The following is a 21,961-nucleotide window of genomic DNA, read 5'->3' as shown; positions in this document are numbered from 1 at the left end:
CCATATCAACTCCTTCTGTCCTCCCGTGGGATGGTCTGCTCCTCGAATCAGAGAGAGGCAGGTATTACAAGGATAAAAGTGGGTGGCACAGCTATCACCCTTAGTGCAGCTGGGAGGTATCCCAAGCGAGTAAGGAGGCAGCGCAGAGGGCATGCAGGGTTAGTGCTGTCGGGGGTTGGCGTGGATAAGGGTAAGTGATGGAAAGTGTTACAGGCAATTGTGAGAGTGGTAGAGTAGGAGCCTTGGTGGGAGGTGGGTGCAGTAGCAGAGATAGAGTGTGAGGTATCGGAGGGAAGATGGTGGCATTTACATCAGTGGAATGGAGAAGTTCACTGACTGTGCACTCCTCCAGACAGCTGAGATGGCTTTTAGCCAAGAGGCAACATCTGACCAGGCTGGCACAGTCATGTGTTGTGGCTACAGCTGCTGGCTCTGAACGGAAAGGAAGTCCTGCATGTATGCCACCCATCCATCAGGACGCCAAGATCCTGCCCTCAAATTGGGGTGCAATTATCCCCTGTCCGGGTCAAATGTCAGCTCCAGACTGACAGTGATTGGCCAGGAGCACAATGACTTCCTGAAGAGGACCCATGCACAATGGATGCTGCCTGGTGAGTTCTGGGATATCCGCTGAGAGTGGCGAGTTATTCAAGAAATGGTGCATGATAAGATGGGGCAAAAAGTGGACGTGAAAATGCCATGGGGGCATGGTAGTTAATTAGTGAGGTGAGTTTGGTATGATATGGCAAGAAAACTAATTAGGTCACTGAGAGATCAACCCTCCAAAAACTTGAGGCAACTTGGACTTCAAGCCTAAAAAAAAAGCAAAATTCAGCCCATGCTTGTGCCTCTACCTGCAAGTTCCCTTCCAACCTTCCTGAACGATATCACTGTTGTTGGGTCAAAATCCTAGACTTCACACCCTAACAGCACTGAGAGTACCTATGCCATGTGCACTGCAAAGGACCAAGAGGAAGGTTCCTTACCAGCTTCTCAAGGAGAATTAGGGATGGGTGAAAAATTCTGCCCTTGCTAGCAATGTTCACAGCACATGAATAAATAATAGAAAAACAACCTGATTCTAATTTTAAAGCCATATCCTCTGGTCCTAGAGTCTTGCTTCAGTGGAAATAGTTGCTCCCAATACATTTCTCAATCTAGCCTGGGGGGTTCTGTCAATAATTAGAGCAGGAGTCCCCCGGGATAGGATAAACATTTGCAAGTGTTTCCACACTGCCAAATTTGAGATAATGTTTATTTAGACTTTGAAAGATGATAGCATGTTAGAAAGTGCACTCAGTGGCAAAACATCCTCTGTTCACAAGATTGTTATTACAGCAGGGCACTGCCGAGATGGTGCCTACCTTTCTGTCTGTTGACATTGTTGGATGATTCCGCCTCTTCCTTGCCTTGCTATTCAGTTTACAGTAAGTAAAGTGAGGTTTGCAGTAAAACTTTCCTGAGTGAACAAAAGATCAGATTAGGTTACAGTAAAACAACAAACAAAGTGTCAAAGATTGCAGTGCAGAATGACTGTAGGCTCGAGAAGGAATCGAGAGTGCTACACTAGGAAGACTCAAAAACAGATGTTAGTCCAAAATGAATAGATTTGTCTAAAGGGTAGAAGCGTTATTCAGGTTGGAAGGAGAAATTTCTCATGTCAACCCTGTGGCCATTCAGTCCTTTGAGTTTGTTCCACTATTTAACTTCCTGCCTTTGCTCCAAATCCCTTCATCCCACTCAACAAGTTGAAAAGAACTCCTTCAATTCCAATGTTGAAAACATGAAGCAACCCACAGTGCTCTTTTTTGGGCGGGGTGGGGGTGTACGGAGAACAGCGTAGAAGATTTCTGTTAATGATCTGGACACGGAAACACGAGACAAAACTTCAAGGTTTTCAGATGAAATCACACTTGGAAATGTCATAAACGTTTGGAGAATAGTAACAGACTTCAGAAGGGCACACAGACTGATGAAAGGGGCAGACACATTTAACAATTTTGAACTTTAATAGAAGTGTACTAGGAGGGGTAATATTGTAAACAAATTAGTCCAGTTTTAAAGGGGGTGGATTATATCAATATGAATCTTTGAAGTGACAAGACCAGTTGAGAAGACTCTTAATAAAAAGATCCTTGGCTTTATAGAGATAGTAAGAACTGCCGATGCTGAAGTCTGAGATAACACAGTGTGGAGCTGGAGGAACATAGCAGGCCAGTCAGCATCAGAGGAGCAGGAAATTTGATGTTTCGGGTCAAGAGGTTTCTGAAGAAGGGTCCCGACCCGAAAAGTCAGCTTTCCTGCTCCTCTGATGCTGCCTGGCCTGCTGTGTTACTCCAACTCCACACTGTGTTATCCTCGGATTTATAACAGTTTTAGGACTAAAAAAGGAATCATAGAATCATGCAGTATAAATGAGGCCATTCAGCCCATTTCTCCTGTACCAACACTTTGGAACAGCCATCCAATTAGCCTTATTTATCAATATTTTCCCATAATTCTGTAAAATATTCCTCAGTCCAATTGCCAAAATGGAAAATTTCTCTCTGATGCTTCGAGATTTATTTTCCATACACCTACTTAACTGTTGTTTGGAGTAATACTGGAACCAGAAATAAGACCACTGCATGTACTCTCTCTCGAACAGAGGAACAAGAAGTTTCAAGGGAGACAAGGAGCTTAGAAACACAAGAGGCCATTGAGGTCCTCAAGCTGGTTCCATGTTCACTGGCAGGTCCACATCTTACCTCCATTTATTCACAAATGGTTCTGTAAATTCCATTCCATCACTCACCAGAAAAAAAATCTATAATCTCTATGTTGAATTTCCAGTTGATCTCTAACCTCAGCAGCTCTTTGTTTCGGTGGTGCTGGAGGGGAGCAGTGGTGGTGTACGCTGGATTTGGGGATTCCAGATTTCCATTAACCTTCATGTGAAGAATTGCTACCTGAACAGCCTGGCACTAATTTTGCGATTTGTTACTATGTTTTGGACTACCACCCCTCTCAAACCAAAAGAAATACTTTCCCTTCCCACCTATCCTACCATACCCTTTAGCAATGTCAATCTAACAGTCCCAATTGTATATCCTCTGAATCTTCTTTACTTGCAGCAAATGTAATCCTAGCCTATGCAAACAGTCATTATTATGGAACCTTTCTCAGCATATAATTGCCAAGTGGTTGAGATTGGGGAGCTGTGGGGTAGGGAGGAAACAGGTTGCAATTACCTTCCTCAACACTGAAAGCATAGGCTCCAAGCCGCAGCGTAGTCGAGCAGAACTCACACTTGAAGCATTCTCGGTGGAAGAATTTACCATCTGCACTCAGTCGCTCCATGACATAAACACGCTTTTTGCAGAAGTAGCAGATGTCACTGCCTCCGAGATTCTGGGGAAAATCTTTCCGCAGTGACCCCTACAAGATCAAAAAAAAAAATTCCAAGCAAGTTAAAACAAAAATGCACCAGCGTTTAATCCATTCTCGTCTATCCACCAAAACCCCCTTTTCCAGCCAGTTTCCACCTCTCTCTTGCTAGTGTGTGGCCAGGGTACCATTGTAATCTTACCAATTATTATCCCTCAGTGACACCCTTGGATTCACATGAGTTATCACTAGGAATATTTCACTGCAGCTGTGTCAGATCTGAGATTCACCATGTTAACGGTACCTGACCAAAAGCAAACTGCACAGCCAAACCTTGCACAGCAACAATCTAGAAGCAGCTTAGAAGATGGACAACCAGTGATCCCACATTATGACTGATGATTCTGGCTGAGAGTGGATTTTTGGCCAGGCTGCCTGGGGAATTTCTTGCTGTTCTTTGAAAAATACCATGGGATCTTTTCTGCACATGTAGTGGATTTAACATATTACAATGTCCCAAGGACTTCACAGGAGCACCATCGAATGTGGTTTTACACTGAGCCACATCACGAGATATTAGGGCAGAAGAGATAAGTATTAAGGAATGAATTAGCGGTGGAAAGAAAGATAGAGAGGCAGAGGGGTGTGGGGAGTGAATTCCAAAGCTTGGAGCCTAGAAAAGAGAAAGCGTGGCCACCAACAGTAGGGCAATTTAAATCAGGGATGCTCCTAGAGATAGGATTAGATGAATGCAGATAGCTCAGAGGGTTGTGTGGCAGGCTGATATTACAGATATAGGGAGCAGTGAGGCCATGGAGGGAGTTGATAACAGCATTCTAAAACCAATTGCTTGACCAGGATCAAATAGGTCCGAGAGCAAAAGGTAGATAGAGGAATGGTGCTTGCTACAAGGTAAAACATGGGCAAGAAGTTTGAATGGCCTCACTTTCATAGAGAGCAGAACATGGCAGACCTACCAGGAGTGCTGTGGAATAGCTGAGCTTGGAGAGAAAGGCCTGAATGGAGGTCTCAAACTCAGATGAGCTGAGACAGGTGTAATATTACAGAGGTTGAAATAGAAAGTATTGCATGAATATGAAGTGCTCCTGAACAGTTTCACTCCCAATTGGATACAACTCTACAAAGATCCCAAAAGCCTCTGCTGACTTCCATCATGGCAGTTTCGTTGTCCATAAGACGTTAGCCGGATAGGTGGGATCTCTGTTTAACTTTTCCACTGAAAGTCAGCAGCATTAACAGTGTAGCACTCACTTGAAACTGGGAGCGTCAGCCGAGGCTGAAGGCTGACATCTCTGGAATGGGACATTAAACTAGCTCGGAATGGGTCTTAGGGACGAAAGTACAATCCTCTGGTCGAGTCCGACACTGGTCAACAATATTTGTGTCGAAAATATTCCCCAAGTTATTACAAAACTTTAATCCACTCATTACAAGTTGCCTCAGCCCAAGCTTACTGGAATTGTTATTTAAAGAATCTAACGTCCGTTGAAATGAATTTGGCAAACATTTAAACAACAACATAATTACAAGTAATTTATATCATCAGATTAATACCAAAGTAAGTTGTACTGTTAGATTAAAATCATATAAATCAACAGTCCCGTTAAGGAAGAATCTTTCACAGTGAAACAAGCACTCTTCAGCATTAATGTTGCATAATCCATTCCTGAACCATCAAAAACTTGGAAAATTTGAAGTCATTACGCAGTGTGAGCAGAAACTTTGGTGCTCACTGACTGTGCACATGGAAGTGGAAAGGCCACTTAATGAGGATGGGGTGGTCTTCTCCCTGAGTCTGGCCCCTTCCTGCCTCCGCTAGAGTTTTGTTCTGGATGGGAAATCCCGTGCTTAACCTTCCTGCCCAACTGAAGCCCTTAATGTGACAAATTAAGGACCAGAAACAGGAGTGAGAGAGCAAGGCAGCGAATTAAACACAAGCAAGCTGAAGCTAAGCAGATTGGATGATTGTTTTGCAGTGCATCTCCACATAACCCCTAGCATGGACCTGAGCTTCCGGTCGCTTGTCATTTTAACTCACCACCTCGCTCTGATGTCCAGGTTACTGTCAGCCTGCTGCAATGTTCCTGAAAAGCTCACAACACAAATGCAGAGAACAGCATCTCACAATCCAATTATGTATTTACAGCTGTGCAGACTCAATAGTGAAGTGAACAATTTCAGACCATGAATTCTGTCCCCACTATTGATTTTAATTTTCTGCCCTGTGTCGGGGCTCATCTTGCTTTTGGTCAGAACTGTTCTGCTATTCACACACAGTCCAGACAAATGATTTGTTTTTTCTTGCTACACCCATTATCTCCCTTTCTGCTTTTTTCTCAGGGACACTTTGTCAGGTAATCTCTCCCACCTTTTACCAATCATGGACCTTGCCTTTTGTTCTTCGTCCCGTTCCCCCTTTCAACGCATGAACCCCATCACATTTTTACTTTCCTCCAGTTCTGAACAAGAGTCATATTCAACTGTTTGACTACATCTACTTTGAAGCTTACCAAGTCAGACGAGGTTACTGCTCCTTTTGGCCTGTGATCAGTTTGGTAAAGTGTGACCAAAATTTCTGCCATTGCACCAATTACAGATGATACTTTCCCCACTGTCATCTAACCATCACAGCGTCAATAAAGAGATGGACAGACAGACAGACAGACAGACAGACAGAGAGCGAGAGAAAGAGACAAAGATCAGTTAAAAGGAAAGTAAGAGAGAGTTTAGCTTATCTGAAAATCAAGTGAAGAAAGAGTTAGAGACTACTAATCAAGACCACACGATACACTAGATTGTGGTCTGACTGACTTCACAACAGTCAGCAAGGCCCAGAAAGAGCACAACAGAACAGTACAACTTTGCAAAAAGGTAAAGCCCGCAGTTGGACACACAAGGGAAACAAGTGGCAAACTTTTCCAAGGGAAACAACTGGAAAATTTTCCATTCTTCAAAATTCTCATCAGTTCCTACCCACTGAAGATCTCAACTCCTTCACGAGGCACAAGGTCTCAACTGGTGACAGCAGTCCTAATTACAGCTACAATAGGGCTGGGATGGAATCCGATTAAAAAAGCAATGAGGCTTTTTGCAGCTAACACTTGGTTCATGTGACTTCGATCACCACTGGAATTTGGAGGGGAGTTTGCCAGAGTTTGTTAACACCGTGCAACATGCATCAGACAGGAATGTTCCCTCCCAGTGAGGAACACATCAAGAACATTCAGCCTCCAATCTTCGGGTAAGCATCCTCCAAGATACACAGCAATGCAGAATTACCAAGAAGAGACTGATAGCCAAGTTCCGTACCCATGAAGACGGTCTTAGCCATGATCTTGGGTTCATGTCGTGCTATATGTGACCCCACCCACACTATTCTGTATCTGTAAAATCTTCCTTACTGTCCTGTTTTGACACCATCACCTTGATAAATTGTTATGATCTACCTTAATTAGTTTATACAGTTTTGAATTACTTGTGACTTTGGTTAGACCCTCAGCATACGACTCTTATATCCATCATGTTATTCCAGTCATTTGGTTTGTCTCCAGCACCATCTTATTTTTAATTTTTTTGTAATTATCTCTCTGCCTCAATTAATCAGATTATAGGTCATCCCTTCGCTGGTTATTCAGCTGTTGACACTTTACTCACCGTCTAACATTCTTGGTCACCTGCAGAGACTTACTATCTGACACTCCACTCATACCATTTATATGATCTTTTGATCTCTCTGCCTATAAACTCTGTGTCTGTGTGCTCTTCTGTCTCACTGCACCTGTCAAAGGGGCTGCGCTCTGAGAGCTTGTGATTTCAAATAAACCTGTTGGAATATAACCTGGTGTCATGTGACTTCTGACTTCTTCTGCCTGTCACAGAATGTTATATAGAAAGAGCTGATCATTTCCAGCATCTGTTCTTAATTTTCCAAGACTGTATTGACAATTGAGGTTTCTGAACTAAGTAGCAATATAGTGGACCTTCCTCCGAACCCTTCCAAATACTGGTGAATTTACGCAGCATTTGTCATTGGGTTTGTTGGGCACTCGATATAGAAATCAAGTTCTGACTCATGTACAAAGGATTACTAGGGCAGCAACAGAAGCAGGGGGTCTGATCCACTGCCCATCCCATTCCCACATCATTTCAAAGAAACAGAAGCATCCCTGTTGCTGCCCTGGTAGAGATCGCAGCCTAAGATTAGGTAGGCGTTCTGAGACATTGGCCTGGGAAGCAAACGTCATGAGCTTAAACAAACAACAACACAAAATTACACACAAGCATCTCAAAAGAGTTGCTGTAAAGTGTACCTGCAAAGCTAGAGGGACATGTCAGAGAGGAATGGGAAATCAACACAAGATTAGTGACATGACAATGATGGAAATAATGAAATAATCACATTAACACTACTGCAGATTTCTATTCTCCTCACTCTGTTGAGGCAAACTGTGGAAAGTTGCATCAGTGCAATAAATTGATGTGAACTGCACTAAACCTGGAGCAAAATTTGTGGAGGCTGAGTAACTGGACACTTTCTAGCCAGGTCAAAAATCCCACACCACCGGGTTATAGTCCAACAGGTTTATTTGAAAACACTAACTTTTGAATCTCTGCTCATGGAAGAGAAAGTATACTGATATAGAATTTATAAGCAGAAAGGTAACAACACTAAAAATGGCTCACAGACTGCCTCCTGTTGAATCTTTAATCAGTTAGAAAGGAAACACAGGGTCCTATTGATTAAAATGTAAATCCAAGAATTTCAGTCAAGACGTTGCCCTGAGATAATTAAAGGTCTTATCAGTGTATACAAGGGGAGACATCTTAGGTCAGACAATGCATTTTAGAAGTGAGGCCTTGTTTAGAATCTGTCTGTGTTTTAATCTGGAGTCAGGTTGGGTTTTTTTTAACAAAATAGAATGTGTCTGCAAATACACAAACACCTTGGACGAAATAATTCACCCCATGGGGGGGTGTGTGTGTGCAAAAGTATATAGTGTGGTGGGGTCACCTGTAGCACGACATGAACCCAACATCATGGTTGAGGCCGTCTTCATGGGTATGGAACTTGGCTATCAGTCTCTGCTCAATGATTATGCATTGTTGTGTATCTTGAAGGCGGCCTTGGAGGATGCTTACCCGAAGATTGGAGGCTAAACGTCCTTGCTCACTGAAGTGATCCCCAACTGGGAAGGAACATTCCTGTCTGGTGATTGTTGCACAGTGTCCACTCATCTGTTGTTGTAGCGTCTACATGGTCTCACCGATACCATGCCTCAGGGCATCCTTGCCTGCAGCATATGAGATAGACAACATTGACCGAGTCACATGAGTATCTGCTGTGCACGTGGTGGGTGGTGTTCCCACGTGTGATGGTAGTGACCATGTCAATGATCTGACATGCCTTGCAGAGGTTGCCATGACAGGGTTGTGTGGTGTTGTGGTCGATGTTGTCCTGAAGGCTGGGTAGTTTGCTGCGAACAATGGTCTGTTTGAGGTTTAGTGGTTGTTTGAAGGTGAGAAGTAGAGGCTTGGGGAAGATCGTGGCGAGGTGCTCATTGTCGTCGATAATGCGTTGAAGGCTGCAAAGAACATGTAGCTTCTCTGCTCCCAGGAAGGACTGGACGATGAAGGGCACCCTATTGGACATAACCTGTGTCTGTCTTCTGATGAGGTCATTACGGTTTTTCGCTGTGGCATGTCAGAACTGGCGATCAATGAGTTGAGCATCATATCCCGTTCTTATGAGGTCATCCTTCAACACCTTCAGGTGGCCATCATGTTCCCCTGCATCTGAGCAGATCCTGTGTATGTGTAGGGCTGGTCCGTAGGGGATGGTTTCTTTAATACATTTAGGGTGGAAGCTAGAGAAGTGCAGCATCATGAGGCTATCTGTGAGCTTGCAGCAGAGTGAGGTACTGAAGTGTCCTTCCTTGATGGAGATGCGTGGAGAAGCTGATTCTAAAGAGTAGTCTGTGGTTAGTCTAATGGTGGGCTGAAACTTGTTGATATCACTATGTAGTTGTTTCAGTGATTCTATGCCATGAGTCCAAAGGAAGAAAATGTCGTCAATGTATCTGGTGTATAGGGTTGGTCGGAGGTTCTGTGCAGCAACAAATTTTGTTCGAACCTGTGCATGAAAATGTTAGCCTATTGGTGTTCCCATGGCTGTTGTCTGGATGAAGAACTGGTTGTCGAAGGTGAAAATGTTGTGGTTGAGGATGAAGCAGATGAGTTGTAGGATGGCATCTGGAAATTGGCAGTTCGTGGTATTGAATACTGAGGCTGTTGCGGTGATGCATCATTGTGGGGGATGTGAATGTAGAGTGCTGAAACGTCCATTGTGATTAGGAACGTTCCTGGTTCAACTGGTCTGTGGGTGCTGGGCTCCTCTAAGAAATCTGCAGTGTCGCGACAGAAGCTGGGGGTTCCCTGTACAATGGGTTTAAACTCAGCTGCTAAACTGGAATGATTGCTTTGCTTCGGAAGTGAGCAAAATGTATTTTTCTTTGCTCCTCCTCTCGAAGCCTAAGCAAAAGATAATAGCTTTAGGAGCGACTAAACAAAATGCAAGCAGAAAATAATTGTACACAAAGCAAACTGAAGCTCCTCACTAATACAGAAATTGCTGAAATTACTCAGCAGGGCAGGCAGTATCTGTGGAGATAGAAAGCAAACAGTTGAGCACAGATACTGTCTGCCCTGCTGAGTAATTTCAGTAATTTCTGTATTACAATTATTTTCTGCTTGCATTTTGTTCAGTCGCTTCTAAAGCTATTATCTTTTGCTTAGGCTTCGAGAGGAGGAGCAAAGAAAAACACATTTTGCTCACTTTCGAAGCAAAGCAATCATTCCAGTTTAGCAGCTGAGTAATTGTTTAGAAACCACTTCAATTAATCAGAATAACACATCTCACTCGTCTGTTATTGTTTGCACTTAATGTTTACTGGTACTTGTTAGTCACCAGCAATGTAGGTCAAACAACGGTACCCTGTTGCAACATGGTGTGAAAATATAAAAACTGTTTGCTCAAGTACACTGTAACGTGGTTTGACAGACTCAATATCAACACTCTAACCAAGGCCGGAACCACTGCTTCACCACTGGGTAATTTGAAGAGTTTAGTCCTATGTAGCGGAGAGGGGTTTTATAAACGCCTACAACTTGTATGATGAGAAAGGAGGGTAACCCACAAAACAACAAAAAAGTGAGGATCCACTGGGTGTGAACCAGGAATTCAGAGACAAAGCTCTGGTCTTTATTGGCTCCACTCCACAAAGTAGGATTCAGACTTGGGATCTTCTGATTAGAAGGCAAAATCTAACGGCCCAGTTCCTTGAATTTAAAGGTTGTTTAATGGAAGCTCAATTTTACATAGCTGGACACAATTCAAAGCACCAAATTCTTTACGAAGGCATTCGTACACTAAGAATTAGAAAGACTTGTAATATACAGCAGCTCAGGTCTCTGAGAAGGGTCCCAAACATTTGTCAGTCAATCATTAAATGAAGTCACCTATAGCTGTAAGCTCCAACACATACCAATGTGGTGAATGACCAGGTCACGTGGTCTTGGTTAGATGATGATGACCTTGGCCATGACACCAAGAGTATTTCATTGTTCTTCCATAAAGACTGTTGTGTGACTTTTTTTTTAAAAAGCATTTTTTATTGAACAGGTTGATGAAGCATAAGATATAGTGGAGTGCAGCAATCCCTCAAACAATGCATTACAGCATCAGCTGGGAGTAAGTAGCAAATGTTTGGCACTAAGTGGCCAGGGTGTCAAGGTAGCTCAGAGAGACAAGAAAAATTGGGAGTTGAGTTTGAAGAGTTATCATGACTGAAGAGAGTGACAAGATGTAACAAAAAGAATGCAGCAACCTTTAGTCTTTTACAGTTGGTTAGAAATGTTAACTACACCAACTTCATGAGTGTCTGGAATGGGCTGCCAGAGGTAGCGGTGGAAGCGAGTACAATTTTGTCATTTAAGAAATATTCAGACAGGTACATGGACGGGAAAAGCACAGAGGGACATGGATCAAATGCAGGCAAATGGGACTAATTTAATTGTGAAAACTAGGCAACATGGCCAAGTTTGGCCGAAGGGCATGTTTCCATGCTGTAAACCTCTGACTCTACCTAGATTATAAAGAATATTCCAACAGGAATCATTAGAGGAGGAGATGGGGGGGCGGGGGGGTCAACTGAGAATAGGATGGGTAGGGATCATGGAATCTTGACCATCTGCTGGCAATGTATTGAAAACTACAATAACTTGCATTAGTTAAGAAAAGATGGGACTTCTATTCAAAACTGAGCATAGGTTTTTCGTCTCTGCAGTTCTGAGCAATTCCAAATTGGCCATTCAGAAACCAGCCCCTCTACTTCAGAAGCTAACAGGTGGCTAATATTTAATGGATGGCAGCTCTGGAAGAAACTAGCATTCCATGAACTGGCTCCTGACACTGCCACCAATAAACATTGTTGTTTTATTCACACAGAACTCTCAAAGCCAGGAGATGCTTTATACCATGCTAATGTCACTTCAATATCACCAGCTTCAACAAGTTCAGTAAATTGACATTGGTGCTGCCACAGAAAGCTAAGATACCTTTGTATCATCAGATTGCCCACAATACTGACACACCATTTCAGCAGATGAGAGAGGCTTTTGCTCATTAGGTTGTCTGGGTATGAATGATGATAGCAAGGCTGACATCTGTTTTCTGTCCATTGCAGCCCTTGAAAAGCAGTGGTGGTGAAATGTCTTTTAAATCTTTGAGTCCTGGTGAAGACAATGCTTTTAGACTGCTTGTTGTTAGGGACTCCTAAGATATACGATCAACATCACCAAAACAATGATCTGGTTATCGGTGTTTGTGGGATCTTGCAATATCCAATTTATCTGCCACACTTGCCACATTGCAACAGTGACAACAATTCAGAAAGTACTTCCATTGGCTGCAAGCATTTTAGGATGATCGGAGATTCTGAAAAGTGCTACAGGAATGCAAATTATCTCTTCCTATTGACCAAATGATGATATAACAATACAGAAAGCCTCCATAACAGGATTGTCTACAACTTGGAGAGGGAGAGGGTAATGACTGATGGTCTATGGACCCAGTTAGGTTCTTTCCTTCTTCACAAAACACCTTATTTATAAGAATGTTTAATACTACCAAACAGATTGGCTTACACACCCGAGTCAACCTGGAGTAATGTCCATCCAGTCCTCCCCTCCTTGCCTGTATGGTGGTACAGTCCTTCAGGATTTACCTCAGTTCGGTTCACTGCTACTTTGCTCATCATGCTGTTGAGTTTTCTCCCCCTGTCAGTTTCTCCTATTTCTTTTCTTGCTCTCTGTGTTGCCTATTTTCCTTTCTCCCTCTCTCTGTCTGTCTGTTAACTTCTTTGCATATCCCCCTAACTCTCCCTCTCTAACCTGGTTGATCTACCCCTCTAATCTCTCTGTCTCTGTCTCTATCTATCCTATCCAATCCTCTCTAGTCTAGCCTACATTCCCTCTCTCTCTCTGATACAAATAAATGAAATATTTTCAACCAGCTGCTTTTAAAACCATTACAAAATAAAGAAGAAATGTAACATTTCAGATCCAAAGGGTTTTCTTGTCATCAAACAAGTTGGGCAACACGACCTTGTAACTAAATGCCCGAGTTTTGAAATTTCCTCGCTATGTGTTTCCACCTCTCTACCTTCTCTCTTCCTCTTAAATGCTCTTGAAAAGCCCCTTCTCTGTTTAAGCTTTTGATCCCTGTCCTAATAAATTGTCCTGTCTTCCATGAAGTGCGTTGGGTCACTTTACTAGCTGAATGGAGCCATACAAATACAAGCTGTTGCTGTCTTATGAAATAGTGCACAACATCAGCATGCTGGACATGGCAAACCTCATTCTTTGGAACAAAGCAGGCACCAAGCACTGACATGCTCTCACTGACACGAAATTCTCTTGGACGTGCTGCAGATATTTTTACTTTGTAGCTCGTCATGCATCCTTCAGCAGGCGCAGGGAGGACATGCTTGACTACACCATAAGACCTGTGCCTCAGGTTTGATCTACCTGAGTGGGACAGTGCTGGCCAGAGTGTGGAGATTGAGAAGATTTGCTTTCACTTGAATGGCAGACTACAGCACGAGACTCATCATGTGTAGATACCTAAAAGAAGACAGAATACACAGCACTCATGGCTTCAGGAACATGAGTATTTTTAGACCCCATTATTTGACTTAGCTTGCACACCTTCCTTGTTTCCAGTGTTATCATTCGAGTTAAAAGCTCGTTTGACATTTGGGGGAAAATTCAGTTTCGTGGAGAGTCTGGAGAAGTTAGAATTGTTCTCCTTACGCAAGAGAAGACCAAGAGGAAACTTAATAGAAGCATTTAACATTATTAAATGTTTTGAGAGAGTGAATCAGGTGAAGTTGTTTTCACTGGCAGGTTAGAAACTGACTGACATAGATTCAAGATAATTGGCTAAAAATCTAGAGGGAGAGATATAAAAATACTTTTTACTGAGCTGCTGTCATCGGGACAGCTGTGCCTGAGGTGGTGGTGTTGGGCGGGGGCAAGCAGATTTAATACAATCATTGATAAAGGGAATAAATACTTGAACATGACATAATTGCACAGCTATGGGGTGTGCAACTAATTGGATTGCTCTTAAAGACAGCAGCATTGGCACAATGGGCTAAACAGCCTCTTTCTGCACTTAGTGATTTTATAATCTTTGACACCACATCCCTATGTCTGCATAATTACAGATTAGATGTATTAATATTGGTTCTCTAAATTGACAATGTTTTTTAACATACAGTTGCTTGGGGGTGTGGCTGACACTAGGAAGGTTGGCATTTTGTTAGTGATGTTTTGAACAGGTGAGGTCTTTATCTTGAATCACTGTGCAGTGGCTGACTGTACTATGGGTCTCTCCAGCAGGATACCAGCCAACAATAAAGAGTGGACTAGATCCTGTAGGGAGAACATGCTCCTTTTTCTTATGGGGCATTTATTACTCTCCTTGACATTTTACTGTTAGCCAATGAACTAAATTTGGTTTCACAATTTACTAATTTGTTACACAGGTTAAGATGTTTCAAATGCTTGCAGTTTTAACTATTGATAAAAAGGTCCAGATGACTGACACTTATTTTCCTGTAATGAAATGGACTTTAAGAAAGTGTAATGTTGTCAATTCTAAAAGAAAAAAAAATGGTACTGTGAAAATGGTGTATATTGTTTCTACAGTGTATCGCAGTTAAAAGGGCATGAAAATGCCATAGGCTGGCATACAGGGTGGTTGGGGTTATAGCCTGGCATTGAGGGGAGAGGCACTGAGGCTAGATGAAAGCATGAGGTGGTATAAATTGGTCACAGGAGTGGGTGTGGGAGTGAGGAGGTTTGATGTGCGATGGCCATAATTATTAAAACTGGGATGAATCCCCACAGCACTAAAATGGGTCATTTGAACAACCCACATCAGTACCCATAGCCCCAGTGGCAGCTTCCAAACAGCTTCCAGGTCCAGCTGGCCCAAATGCAGCCCTTTCCTGCCACCCACTGCCCAGCCCCCTCTAACTACTATGGAAGCCCTATCCTTATGGGCACTTTACCCTGAAGCTGGCAGACCAAGGTGTAAACTCTTCACTCTCACTACCCATCTCAAAGATGGCAATCCAGGCCAATACAGTCCTGCGAGACAGTAAAATGCCAGCTTTGCCTATGGAGCAGATCTTGACCTCATGGTCTTCTAACTACAAAGTAAAGCTCTATCCACTTGGGCAAACAGAGATTTATTATTCATTCTTTAGAAGACTACATATTTTAATAATCTGAAAGAAAGTTGTTTTCACTATACTGTGTTTGAAAGGACAAAGAGGTTATCGAGACATCAGAAAAGATGCAAAGGAAATTTACGAGGATGACACCAGAAACAGATGTGTAATACTAACAGAAGCTAAAGTTGAACAGCTGTGACTCTTCCCTACAGATAAGAAAAAAAAATCGAGGAGTGACCTGACAAATCATCAGTTATAAAAGTCCTGATAAAGTAGATTTAAATGAAGATGCTTCCATTTATGGGCAAGATGAGAACTTGGGACCTGAAATAGGAGATAGTCACTAATAAATCCAGTAGGATGTGGCTAACATGTGAAACTTGCTACAACATGGACTGATTCCATTACATAGCATTGACACACTTCAGGCAAAGTTGGATAAACAGGAGGGAGAAAGGAATAGAATAGTAAACTGGTATCAACTAAGCTGTACAAATTCCTTGGTTTTGTAAATAAAACATGGAGTGAAAGGACTTTTCCTTATTCAGTGCTTACTTGAGTCAACTTATCTTATTCTTGAACTTCTCTTTGATGTTATTGCATGATCATAAAGACCGACATGAGGTGGACTACTCACCTCTGTTTCAGCCTTGATCCGGCTACTCGATTGGTTCTGACTGCTTAAAAACATCTTTTCCAAGTTAATAGCTGCCGCCTTCACACTGCGTATCTGATCTCAGAGGACAAAGGTCACGGACAGCAGAGTAGAAGCAGGATCGAAAGAAAGAAAAGGAGAAAGACCAGCGAAAAAGGCCAAGAAAATTAGAGATATGTAAAGTAACAATATGAAGAGCAAAAACACGGTAAAGAATAAGATTAGGTGTTAACAATATTAGCATGGAGAATGCTTAATGTCTCCATCTGATAATTCTTTTTGCTATTTTAAGAGAAGGTTTTAAAATCTGCTTAACTTTCTACACACAACCCCTAAAATGTACCTAACTAAAGTTGAGAGAAATTAAGAGAGAAATGAGGACTTTTTTATAGAGCAGATTACTATGATCTGACATGTTCTGCCTTAAGGTGACAGTGGAAACAGATTTGATAGCAAGTTTCAAGAAAGGATTGGATAACTCATTGTCATTAATAATTTAAAAGGTAAAATACAGAAGAGGGGACTAATTGGACAGAACTTTTAGCACAGGTATGATAGGTAGAGTACCCTCCCCTTGCTTCATGATCTGTAACTTCCCATCATTATTTTAGGGAGTGCCAACGGACACTAGTTAACGTTAATAACCCATTTCAAAATGCTTCAGTTTTGGCGCATATACCCTCTGTTTTTAAGATGCCAGAAGGACAGCTTAAAAGTTGCACAACTTTGCTCAGCATCAGCAGCACACTGATCCAGATAGGCAATACCTGTGATGGAGGATCGGCTGGGTGAGCGATGGTAGACAACGAAGAAGAAGCAGAGTCATGAGTGGAGCGAGAGGTGTTGGAGAGAGAATGGGATGAGCTTGCATCGGACAGAGGCACCTGTTTAGGGCCAGCGTTGAAACACATGATGGAAATAAGGAAGAAATAGCCCGGAAGAAACAAAACAAGACCAAAGCTGAATAAGCATTGTGTTATCAGAATGATGCAAAAAGCAACAGAGAGTTATTTAGAACACTGCAATACCTGATGGGAGCAGTACTTGAAATCGAACACGGATTTAATTCAGGATTTCACTGCTAATTCTCCTTCCAAAGCAATTGAATTTACTCTATAAAATTATTTAATAAATGGTGGTGACTGATTGGTTACCTCAATCTATCCTACACGGTCAGCATGAGATGTGGGTGTCCCTGGAAAGACCAGTATTTGTCGTCCATCCCCAATTATCCATGTATTGATTGACCTGCTTCGCCATTTCAAGAGGCCACACACATTACCGTGGGTATGCAGTCACAACCAACTAAAGTCAGCACATTGCCTTCCTTAGAAATAAATTAATGAATCGCATTGGTTTTCATGACAATTGAATATCAGAATTTCTGAGACTAGTTTTGAATTCCAGATTTTATTCATTGTATTTAAATTCCAGGAAATGGTGACCTTTGAACTCATGGGCCCAGAGTATTAGCCTGGAGCCCTGGACTGCAGTGACATCAAAACTGCACTAATCTCAAAAATCACTAAGAACACATTGAAAATGGAACTTAAATGTTTGGAAGAAACTAATCCATTTATGTGATCAAAAGGAAAAAGAGGTCATGATTTCAAGTTTCACAAGGGCATATCCGGGCTAGATGTCAATGATAGTTCTTTTCCCAAAAAACAGTGGATCTCTAAAGGAAGATTCCTCACCAATTTCCATCACCAGGGGAGCAAGAAGCAAATCCTGCCAAGGTGTCCACAGGCTTAAAAGGTAGGAATGAAAATGTTCACTAAATCTGCTATTCAAAACAAAGTTGGAATGATATGGGAATCCATGTTAGCTGCCAAAATATTATAAGCCAGAAAACAGAGGCAGTTCCGTAGCTAACATCCAAAACTTTGACTTATGGGATATAGTCAAGAAAATGGCAGTAACAGAAAATGTCAAGTGCTTCGGGCGGTGGGGAGAGCCCTATTACGTGGAAAGCAATGGCCAAGTGGTATTGTCACTGGACTGTTAGCCCAGAGACCCAGACAATGTTCTGTGGATCTAGGTTCAAATCCCCCCATGGTAGATGGTGGAATTTGAATTCAATAAATATCTGGAAGTAAGAATCTAATGATGACCATGAATCCAGCGTCGATTGTCAGGAAAAATCCATCTGATTCACTAATATCCTTTCAGGAAGGAAGCTGCCATCCTTACCAGGTCTAGCCTACATGTGACTCTAGACCCACAGCAATGTGGTTGATTCTTAACTGCCCTCTGGGCAATTAGGGATGGGCATTAAATGCTGTCTAGCCAGCAACGCCCTCATGCCGTGAATGAATTCAAAAAAAGAGATGAATTGGTGTGGGATAGTGGTTGAAGTCTCTATGTGAGGTTGGGTGTGCCACAGTATGGGGAGGCAAAACAGGAGGAAGCCACAGTGAGGGGGGGTTGGTGCGGGAAGCAGGGGTGGTCATGTTTGTGTTTGTTTGGGGGGGGGGTGCGAAGGGCAGGGGGAGTTGACACGTGTTGTTACTCTTAGTCCTGACATCACAGGCTAGGAATGAGTTGGAGAGTCGATGTTTCCCTTTGTAAACAGTGAGCGAGAGTTAGATGGTGCTCTACTCTGGCCATGTCACTGTGACTGGGAACAGTATCAAGTTGACCTGCCCTCCCAATGGACAGGTATCAATTCAAAACACATTTGACAAGGTTCCAAGTGGCAGATTGGTCAGAAAAGTAAAAGCCCAGGAATGCAGGGGAATGTGGTGAGTTGGTTGAAAATTGGCCCAAAACAAAAGCTGATGTCAATGGGTGTTTTGCAAATGGAAAGCGGTTTCCAATGGTGTTCCAGAAGGCTCATTGTTGGATTCTTTGTTGCTTGTTGTACACAAAACTTAAATGCGAGAGGCATGATTGGAAAATGTGCAATATTTGCAGGTAATTGCTACTGAAAAGGATGGCTGATAACTGTAGGATAATTTCAATGGATTGCCTGAATAGGCAGAAAGGTGGCAAATCAAATTCAGTCCAGAGAGGTGTGAGGCTACACATTGGGGGAGGGCAAACAAAACAATTAATACCCAATTAATGGTAGGATATTGAGAGGGGTAGAGGAAGGTAAACACCTTGGTTTGCGAGTCTACGAAATGTATAAAGAAAGCTATGGAATACTTCCCTTTATTGGATGAGGTACAGAATACAAGCAGCAGGATGTGTTGCTAAAAGTGTACCCAATGCTGGTGAGGTCACAAGTACAGAGAACTTTGTACATAGTTCTGGTCACCACATTACGGAAAAGGCATAACTGCTCTGGAGAGAGTACTGAGGAGATTTACAATGATATTTCACAGCTTGAAAAGTTGTTTTGCTTAGAACAGAAGATCTGAGGGATAAATCAATTGAGGTATACAAAATGATGAGATGTCTGGATAGATTAGATATGAATGACCTGTTTCCACTTGTGGAGAGATCAATTACTGGGGACATAGGTTTAAGGTGACTGGTGGAAGGCATAGAGGGGACATAAGGAAAGTCTTTGCACTCAGAGGGTAGTGAGTAGCTGGAATTCCCTGACCGGTTTGGCAGAAGCATCTAACTCATTTAAAAGGTACTTAAGCTCTACACCTGAACAATTGCAACCTGCAAGCCTACGGACCAGGTTGGAATCAGCAGCAAGTTTATTTCCTTTTCAGCCTATGTAGACACAATGGGCTGAATGGCTCATGGGGCAGAACATCATGTTCCCCTCCTGGTGGTTTTTGGAGCCTGTAAAGTTCTCTGGTTGCCTTTCTCACCAATTTCCCACCTAACACCAACTTCTTTGCTACGTTACTGTAGGATGAGCAAGGCTGAGGCTGTTCCACCCACCTTTGCCTCAATTGAGACTCTTCAGTAACCAATTAATGTCCACTTCATGGCACGTTTCCCACGCGGCCTTAATTTTCAGGCTGGCGGGAGGTACTCAGGAGCAGGGGAGATGCTCAGAAAGTAACCATCAGCAGGAAGACATAATGTTACAGCATCAACAGCCTCCTTTCTTCATTGGATGTACTGCCCATACAAAGTCTGCCCCTTACGAGTGCTCCACCACCTCTTGACATCCCTACCCAAGGACCCCCACATTTATCTGGTCCTGGGACTTAGCCCTCACTTGTATTCCAGTTCTGTACACTTCAGGGACTTTCCTTTCACTTTCTTGATTCTTAATACCCTGGTGTTTGCCCACTTGTAAACTTCAGTTTTAACTTTGCAATGCAGAGGCTGCAATATCTTGTTGCTCTGAAAGGAGTCCTCAGTCAGTGTAATCATTTTGAATGAGAGTAAAGATTAGCCAAGAAAGCACACACCTGTTGTCTGAGAGTCCTGCCCCCAAAGAGGGCAGTCAGATGAGCTCCTCTCTCCTTGATACTCTTCCTGCTAAAGGGGACGTCACCTTGTGCAAGAGACAGAGCTTTCCTCTGTGGTGCAGAAGGCAAGAGATGTTTAAGACACAGAAGAGAAACAAAACAGAAAAGGAGGTGGTGATGGAGTGGGTCAGACGTGGACAGCTGCAGTACCGATGGTAAACCTAGGGAACTCGGTGGTGCTGCTGCCAACATAGGACACACAGTCTGGCAAATCACTGACGACCATCAGCAGTAAAAGGTCAAACTCAATAAAGTACATCTTAATTCTCCAGGCTGGGTAGTTATTTGGCACAGCAATTGCCTGTTCATTATAGAACTCATAGGAATAGGAAGAGGCTATGCAAACCCTTAACCCTGTTCACATACATAGAATTACAAAGAATATACAGCACAGAAACTGGCCATTCAGCCCAACCTGTCCATGCAAAACCATTTATGCTCCACCCAAGCTTTTTCCTGCTATTTCTTGTCTCACCCTATCAGTTTAACCCTTTATTTCCATCCGAGTATCTAGCTGCCCCTCTAAAGCATCTATACTCCTCACTCCTACCTGTCCTTGTGGTAGCAAGTTCCCACTCTCAACACTCTCTGGGTGATAAAATCTCTTTAGAATTCCCAATTCCTAGGGTCTATCCTACATTAATAGCATTTTGTTTAGTTCTTCCCCAGCAATGAAATCCTTCTGTGTCCACTGCATCAAAATCTCTCATAACTATAAAGCTCTCCATTTGGTCATCACCACCAAGCCCAATCTGTCTGCTCTCCCAATGGGTATATCTCCTGCATCGCTGCTATCATCCTTGTGAATTATTTTTACACAGTCTCCAGTGCCTCCATACATACTATAGTGAGCAGGGATGTTGATATGATATAAGCGATATCTTATACAAGTTTAATATATCCACTTTTTACACACAAATAAACTGAATTTGAAATGAATTGAACAGAGTGACTGATTTATAACTCAAAACCATTTTAAGGTTATATCTATTTGTTCTCTACATCAGAGGAAATCATTTCTCTGAACCTACTTTATGAATCCCTTAATCATCTTAACTTTTCAATCCCTTAAACCTCTATAACCAGCACTGTTCTATACATCCATTCTTCAGAACATAAACCTCTAAATCCCTGTTTCATTCTGTGCTGCACACCTTTCAATATCGATATATCTTCCTCAAGGTGCTGTCTCCAGACCTGAGTAGTTAGTCCTATAGTGCAACTTATTTTCATCCTTTTGATCTCAATAGAGTACCAAGCAGGACAAAAAGCAAATACTCCAATTATGTGGAGAGACTGGGATTATTCTCCTTACAGCAAAGGAGGTTAGGAGAAGACTTGAGCATTTCAAACTTTATGAACACTTTGGAAGAATAAATAAATTCTTTCCCAGTGGCAGAAAGGCTTGTAGAAGTCACAGATTGCTTTGCCAGATTCTGGTCCAGGCACTGAAAACAAACAATGTACCCACCAGCACACCCCGCCTCGCATTATCAAGATGAGATCATGCAAGAAAAGCAGCATTCCTTGAAATTAGCAGCATTGTCAAATCATCATCACACCACAATTAGCCCCTTGTGCACCTCCCCATCTATATCTTCAGCAGAACCTTATAAAACTGACCTTCAACACATAAAAGGACAAGGATAACAGACGTAGTAGGAACTGCAGATGCTGGAGAATCCGAGACAACAAGGTGCAGGGCTGGATGAACACAGCAGGCCAAGCAGCATCAT

At 42.5% G+C, this 21,961-nt stretch overlaps 1 protein-coding gene across 5 annotated transcripts in view; it reads right to left on the bottom strand.

Moving 5' to 3' along the window:
• mical2a (microtubule associated monooxygenase, calponin and LIM domain containing 2a) overlaps positions 1-21,961 on the bottom strand; it is a 216,588-nt gene that overhangs the window by 111,173 nt on the left and 83,454 nt on the right. For 4 of the 5 annotated variants that reach the window (XR_007263958.1, XM_048606981.1, XM_048606982.1 and 1 more), the window contains exons 17-18: positions 3,231-3,417; positions 1,365-1,459 (exon numbers count right to left, since the gene is read on the bottom strand). Coding sequence is in view for 4 of the 5 variants with exons in the window: in XM_048606981.1 (XP_048462938.1) it covers positions 1,365-1,459; positions 3,231-3,417 (282 nt within the window). In the remaining variant the exon portion in view is untranslated. Of the gene's footprint in view, positions 1-1,364; positions 1,460-3,230; positions 3,418-5,897; positions 6,006-13,470; positions 13,567-15,822; positions 15,916-16,607; positions 16,725-20,165; positions 20,277-21,961 lie in introns of all 5 variants that reach the window. The other variant, XM_048606984.1, reaches the window with a different exon arrangement.

The sequence above is a fragment of the Rhincodon typus genome, chromosome 17 (assembly GCF_021869965.1).
Source record: "Rhincodon typus isolate 14 chromosome 17, sRhiTyp1.1, whole genome shotgun sequence".
In the NCBI taxonomy this organism is placed as follows: domain Eukaryota; kingdom Metazoa; phylum Chordata; class Chondrichthyes; order Orectolobiformes; family Rhincodontidae; genus Rhincodon; species Rhincodon typus.
This window is presented reverse-complemented; position numbering and strand designations above follow the sequence as displayed.